General features: G+C 40.4%; 1 protein-coding gene across 1 annotated transcript; it reads right to left on the bottom strand.

Moving 5' to 3' along the window:
- Window positions 1-325: 325 nt before the first annotated feature.
- On the bottom strand, window positions 326-6,042 carry THAP5 (THAP domain containing 5). Its single transcript, XM_065884326.1, has 3 exons — window positions 5,917-6,042; window positions 2,002-2,194; window positions 326-1,487 (listed from the first exon to the last, which is right to left on the bottom strand). Exons 1-3 carry the CDS (start codon window positions 5,994-5,996, stop codon window positions 573-575), a joined length of 1,188 nt encoding a protein of 395 aa, XP_065740398.1. The 5' UTR covers window positions 5,997-6,042; the 3' UTR covers window positions 326-572.
- Window positions 6,043-6,799: the final 757 nt, after the last annotated feature.

Consider the following 6,799-nt stretch of genomic DNA (forward strand, 5'->3'; position numbering starts at 1 on the left):
CCGGAGCCTGTGCTCCGCAACGGGAGAGGCCACAACAGTGAGAAGCCCGCATACCGCAAAAAAAAACCCAAAAAACAAAACAAACAAACAAACAAACAAAAAAAAGTATCTAATTAGAAAGGCAAGAAACTATAAAGAAACAGACTATGTTAGAGGTCTAGTTAAGTGCCCTCTTTTTACAGATTAGAGACTGAGAATCTTGATAAGTAACTTGTCCAAGTCACATGTCAATGGTAGAACCAAGACTGATTCCTGAGCCTGATTTCTATTCTGGGCTCTTGTTTACCATATCCGTGTTCTCTCATTTTACGACTTAACCATATTATTTATTCACTATATTTTAATTTCAAATTTGGAAAATTAACAAGTAATGACACTTCTTCTACCCAACAACTCTCTAGTTTTTCTCAAAAATGAGCATTACAAGAACAGGACGCAGTTCATAACATTAGAGCACTTGCTTAGCTTCATTAAGATAAGAACTTTACACAGGAAAAAGTTCACTTTACATATAATTTGGTTTGGCAAACAAAAAGCTTACATAAAAGTCACAGCTTTAAAACCTCTTTAACCTATATCATAGTAACTTCATACGTTATGAAATGGTTTTCTATAATCTTGACATTTTCTTCAGATAGCCGGTTTTCCTGTTTTAGCTGCCTTATAAGAGCTTCCAAAGACTTCAATCTTCCTAGAGTTTGTTGTTCTTGTAACTCAAGGAGAGTTATCTTTGAATGTAGTTTAGAGACTTTCTGCCAAAGATGTTCCTTACTTACATCTTGTCTGCAGTAAGAATGCTCAATCTGTAAAACTTCCATCTCATTGTCTACATCCTTATATGAGTCTTCAACATCTATGTCTTCTTCCATTTCCACCTTTTCTTTGGGGGCAGGTATAAAAGAATTAATTGTAGGTTTGGAATTTTCTGTAGGTACAAAAATGGCAATAACAGATTCTTTATTTGTGTTTAATTCTTCAACTCTTTGAGTAATTGTGCTGAACAAGAATGGATTTTCCTGTGCTGACTTAATTTCCACAGAATTATTTGTGAAGTGTGGGTTAGCAAGATGATTGGTAGTTATTTCAAGCACTTCTTGGGCTTCCAAAGACTGCTGAATACCTTCTGAATTTGAAGTTGTCAAAGTAATAGTTGTAGAATTTATATTCTCAAAAGATGTGTGAAAACCACCTATACCTATGTCTTGACTAACTGATGTTTCCAAGGTAGGTTCTGATTTTCTGGTATCTTGTTTAAGCAGATTAAGAGTTAATACATTATTTTGTAAACTTTCTGTTTTTGGATCTGGTAGCTTTACCAAGGCAAATGAATCAAGTAATTCTGCATGTTCAGGGGGGACATCTGTGTCAACTGTATTCTTCTTTGGCTCATTTGATGAAAATGACTCTTCTGACTTGGCTTTTAGGCATACTTCTTTCTCATCTTTCAATTTTTTCTTCTGAGATTTTTTTTTGGAAGGGTCTTTCTCCTATAAAATAACATTTTCAAATTCTAATAAAGATGTCCTTACTAAGCTTATTCCCTTATTAGTTAGTGCTGACTATTTCAGTACAACTATGAGCAGTATACTGGCCAAGCAAATTTATTCAGTTAAAAAAATGTTTTCAGTATATAACAGCTCAAAATATACTAGAAAACATTTTTAAAAAAATTATGTATAATCAATATAATGGAAAAAATCTCAGATCACTCACAAGACCAGTAAAATATCTAGATCATTAATTTACATTAATAACTTAACCTGATAATTTATGTATGTGTTATCCTTGGCTCCTTTGAAGCTATGCTTCAAAATGGTTTAAATCTTTAAAAAATTATTACACTTTCAGTAAAAGCACAAATTAGTCTTTCTTTTTCTCAAATATGTGTTTTCCCAGCAATTACCTTTCCCTCTCATCCCCTCTAACTGATTACCTGCCACCCTGCAATCTGCCACCATGCTCAGCATTATCCCCTTCTCCCCTACTCCCTGCCTCCAATACCTGATTCTCTTCAGGCAAAGAAAATATTGTTGGAATTGCAGTTTGTTTCAAATAGCGAATACCCCATCTGATGTCAAGAGAGTCAGGAGTAAAATGGTCACTACACAGGAACTGGTATTTACTGGGAACCCATGAATCTCGCTTCATGTTCTTTAACCATTTTTCAAGTCTTTCTTTGTCATGTAGAGGAAACCTGAAAGTAAAAAAAGGAAAACTTTGCTATATTTTAACAATTTTGCCAGATTCCAGGCCTGCACATATAGGTTACCTATCAATCAAGTGCCATAAAAGCAAGACAACCACTCCTACCACACAATAGCATCTTCATGACAACTACTACCATATCATCTCTGCAGCAAAGAGGACTAAGATATGAGATGTGTAGCCAAAGCTTTTGTCTGAGAAGAGTGGCTTGTAATACATAACTCAGAGTCCCTTCAAGTAAAACCTATGTTACTACAAAGGATAAAATCTATTCATATTTGCTATGGATTACATTTCTTTTTCATTCTGTTGTGCAGTTTGCCTAGAACTAGTGAAGAGCTTTGTAACTACAAAGTCCTATTCAAATATATTTCATAGTAACATAACAAGTCAAACGGTTTCTGGTCTATAATTCAAGAAGTATTAAACTTCAGGCTCTTACGTTAATATTTTTAAAACACAGAGATGTTAATTCAAACAAATGGTTTAGCTGACATAAATGAATACTCAATCTTATAAAACTTCTAATCCTCCATTCTCTTTACTGGAATCAGCCTCAATTCTACCGATTTGTAATTTAGTCCAATATTTCTAGTCTTCTACAGCTGGTAGATTGGGAACTCTAAAATTCAAGTATTCAAGTTCTGAAAGAGAAATTGACACAAGAACTAAACGTGTTAAAGGACAGACTCAGGTATTTTATAATATGAAACAAACAGAAAAGATAGAGAAAAGTAAAACAGCTCTTTATACGTGTTCTTCCTGTACTAAGTAACCTGGATTTTTAGAGTTGGTTTTAACGTACTACAATGTGTTTTATGGGTAAAACTGGACTAATGGCAGAATTTGACAGAAAACTTTATTCTACCAGTCTAATCAGGTTTGAGTTAAACTGAATTAAACAACAGTGATTTATTTGAAGATTTTACAAGAACACAGTCCAAGACACATACTACATAATAATTTCCTACTTATAAAAAAGTTACATAGGGCTTCCCTGGTGGCGCAGTGGTTGAGAGTCCTCCTGCCGATGCAGGAGACACGGGTTTGTGCCCTGGTCCGGGAAGATCCCACGTGCCACAGATAGGTTAGGCCCGTGAGCCATGGCCGCTGAGCCTGCGCGTCCGGAGCCTGTGCTCCGCAGCGGGAGAGGACACAACAGTGAGAGGCCCGCGTACCGCAAAAAAAAAAAAAAAACACACACACACACACACAAAAAAAAACAGTAACATAAAAGGTTCTCATACAAAAAGCAGCTGTTATATATTCCTCCCAATCACAACCATTTATGCTTCGTAGTAGCACGATTTTCTAAAATAAATATTGATAACTTTGTAAGATGCTAGACAAAAAGAGTCTGGGTATTTTGTAGGAAATAATTTTTAACCCTGATATCCTTCCGTGAAAACTCAGATGATCTGCCTCTGGAAGTTTTTACCATAGTATAATATTCATACATGGCTTGAAAATTTTTTAACCTTACATATATCAATGACTTAGGTTATAAGTATGATAGGCCTAACGAGAAAAGGCATTTAATGGCAAAAATAATTTTCTTTTCAGAGGACTTGGAACTCTGTTATCCAGAGATAAGTTTATACCTTTTCTGTTATAGCTAAAATGAGAATATGCCTTTTACAAAAAATTTTTTTAAATGTAATTTTATGTATATGGATGCCATTTGTAAATTATTTCTATTGTACCTATATGTTATCAAACAATTAAAAAAATACACTTTGTGAATGTCTTTATTGGTAATTGTATTGCAATGCTTTCTTAACAGGTAAATCTCTAAGAACTCTCCTAGAATATGTTTCTGGAACAACTTAGTATCTCTACATTGGTTCAGTTTGTTTGACTGGTAATTTTGTTTCTCTCTTATTAATTCTCCCCAAAACATAAAATAATCACTGGTATAAACTGGTCACCATATGTATATATTCACTGAATTCTCAAATTAGTATAAATTTATTTTGCAGCTTGCTATAGTGTTAGCATGAGAAAATTCAATTCTTCAAGTTTGGTGCTATTAGGGGAATAAAACTAATTCAATGTTTAGTTTGCTGATTACACATGAAATTTCAAAAACTCACTTAAAAACTCCACTTTCAGTAAATTCATTTTGAGGAAAAAATTCCTTATAATTGTCTTCCTCTGGCATTATTATTTTACTCATTAAAAATAGTAACTACGCAGTCCACAAAGATTAAAAGAATTTTTAGTCTGAGGTTATGACGCCCCCAAATCCAAGGCCAAGGAAATATGGGGTTAAATCAAGCTCAACATGATCCTTTGCTACAAACCTCCTCAGAGCCAGAGCCATTAACATACTAGCATATATTTCTCCCCCTAAAATATCTCTTTGCAACTTGCGGAAGGGCTTCGAGGAAGATAATCCTGGAAATATTGCCACATGGTGTGAATTATTTGGAGTTATCAGTTTTTTTCAGTAGTTAAGATAATGGAAAGCAGCTGAGTCATTAGTGAACAGAAAGCTTTAGGTCTAAAGTCAAATAAGCTTCACAAAATAGCTAGTGAAAATTCAAAGAAAGTTAAAGACAACCAGGTTAGGGCTAAATTAATTATTTTTAAATACAAGAAATAAAGGAAATAGAATAACATAAATACGTTGACTTTCATAAACACTAAGCACGTTATGAGTGCCAAACGCCATTTTATGTCTTTACACACTACGTGTGAATTAGGTATTACTAGTGTCTCCACTTTACAGATGGGAGGTCTTAGCTAGAAGGGTTAAATAATTTACGGACAGTTATTCAGCTACAAAGTAGTGGAGCCAGTATTTGAACCTAAGTCTGGCTTTGGAGTCTGGCCTCTTACTTATTACACAATACTGCTTCACTATTCTTCCAAATAAAAATGGGTACTTCTCGGGTTCCACGAAAATATTTCGTGGCCGCAGTAATTTGGAATACAGGTATTCCCCACTTCTCCAAAGTTCGCTTTCTGCCACTTCACTTTTAGGAAAGTTAGGTCTAACAGGTACTGATGCCCGAACAAGATTTTTGCTTTTACCAAAAAAAAAAAAAAAAAAGCAGTTGCTTCCTCGCTTAGGAAAGGTTTCAGAGTAACGCTCTACGTTGGAAGGGCGGGAAAAACCTGTTAGCCCTGACTTACCCTGCTCTCTGAACGAATGGAGAGTATCTAGAGCCCTGAGCAGGAGGTAGGTTATAATTCTGGGTCGGCCACAAAACTTTCAAGGTCACTTACCTAACCTTTCTCAAAGGCCTCAGTTTCGTCAGGAGAAAGTGGAATTAAGTTACAACTATGCGACCTAACTCACTGGAAGTGTAAGTTAACTTTAAGAGCATCTTCCCACTTAGCACGTTTGATGCACCTGAAGTGGTGGTTAAGGTCGTCAATGAGATAGATGAGTTCCGGGGAGGTGGGGAAACGCTCTGAAAACCACGGAGCATCGCGCAAACGTGACTGCTTTAGGCGCCCTATGAACACTCCAACAGGCCCCAACGCCTCGCCACACGCCCAGCGACCTCCCTAGAAATGTCAGAACATTTCCAGGTAAACTGAAGTCGAGCCTTCGCGCCCTCCTCCCGCGGAGGGACCGAACACGACCGCAGAACCAAGGCCGAATTTATAGAGCTGACAGGAGATACGCCAAACCCCAACCCCAAACGCCACAGAACTGCGACCCAGAGGCAAGCTGACGCTTCTGCGTTAGGGACAACTTACGGGTAAAAACTCAGCTTCCGGTCTTTACTGTTTCGTCCCCGGCGGTTCTTACAGCAAATCGCTGCGCAATAGCGGGGCATCGCTGCGGCGAGGCCACAGGAGACCTGGGCCGCCGACGGGCACAGGCGTGCCTTCCTCGCTGAGGCGGAGCCGCAGATGCAGGCCGCCGGAGCCACTGCGCCTGCGCCAGGCTGGGCGGAACGCAAAGACGGTGCAACCCTTGACTCACTTCCGCTTCTGCCGGCTTCAGTACGGCCCTTTCAGGGGTTGGGGCCGGAAGTGACGCACAGGCCGAGCGGCAACAACAGTTTTCCACGTGCGCGTAGGGCTCCAGGGTCAGGTGGGGAGGCGGGAGCCAATAGGAAAGCGTTTCGTGTAGGTTTCCTCCTGAGGTGGCGGCGCGAGCGGCGGCCGGCCCGCCTGTGGGGAGCTGGCTGTGAGGGGACGCGGCGGCGACGGCAGGAGTGTGAGGTCGGTGGACAGGCAGCAGTGGGTGCGCACCAGCTCCCGGAGGCCACGGAGGCCGGGGTTGGGGAGGCCAAGCCGCGCAGCCTTGTGGAGTAGCTGGTCAGCACCGCCGGCGCCTCCGCTCTCTGAAGGAGCAGCTGCAGCTGGAGGGTGCGAATGAGGGATGAGGCCGGGGTCTCCGCGAGGGGGTTTAGGCCTCGGTGTCCGCCACGGTCGCCGGTAGGGCTTCGGGTTGCCTGGTGTTCTTGAGGAAGAGAATAGGAGAAAGGAGATGGCCTAAGCACAGTGTAGTGCGGTTTTTTCGGGGGGTGGGGTTGTGCCGCTGGCCTTCTCGGGTGTCGGGCAGCTCCTCCCAGGGCCGGACCCCGAGCCGTGGACAACCGGACGGCGGCGCAAGGTCTGACAGGGCGAGTCC

The sequence above is a fragment of the Phocoena phocoena genome, chromosome 9 (genome assembly GCF_963924675.1).
Source record: "Phocoena phocoena chromosome 9, mPhoPho1.1, whole genome shotgun sequence".
NCBI lineage: Eukaryota > Metazoa > Chordata > Mammalia > Artiodactyla > Phocoenidae > Phocoena > Phocoena phocoena.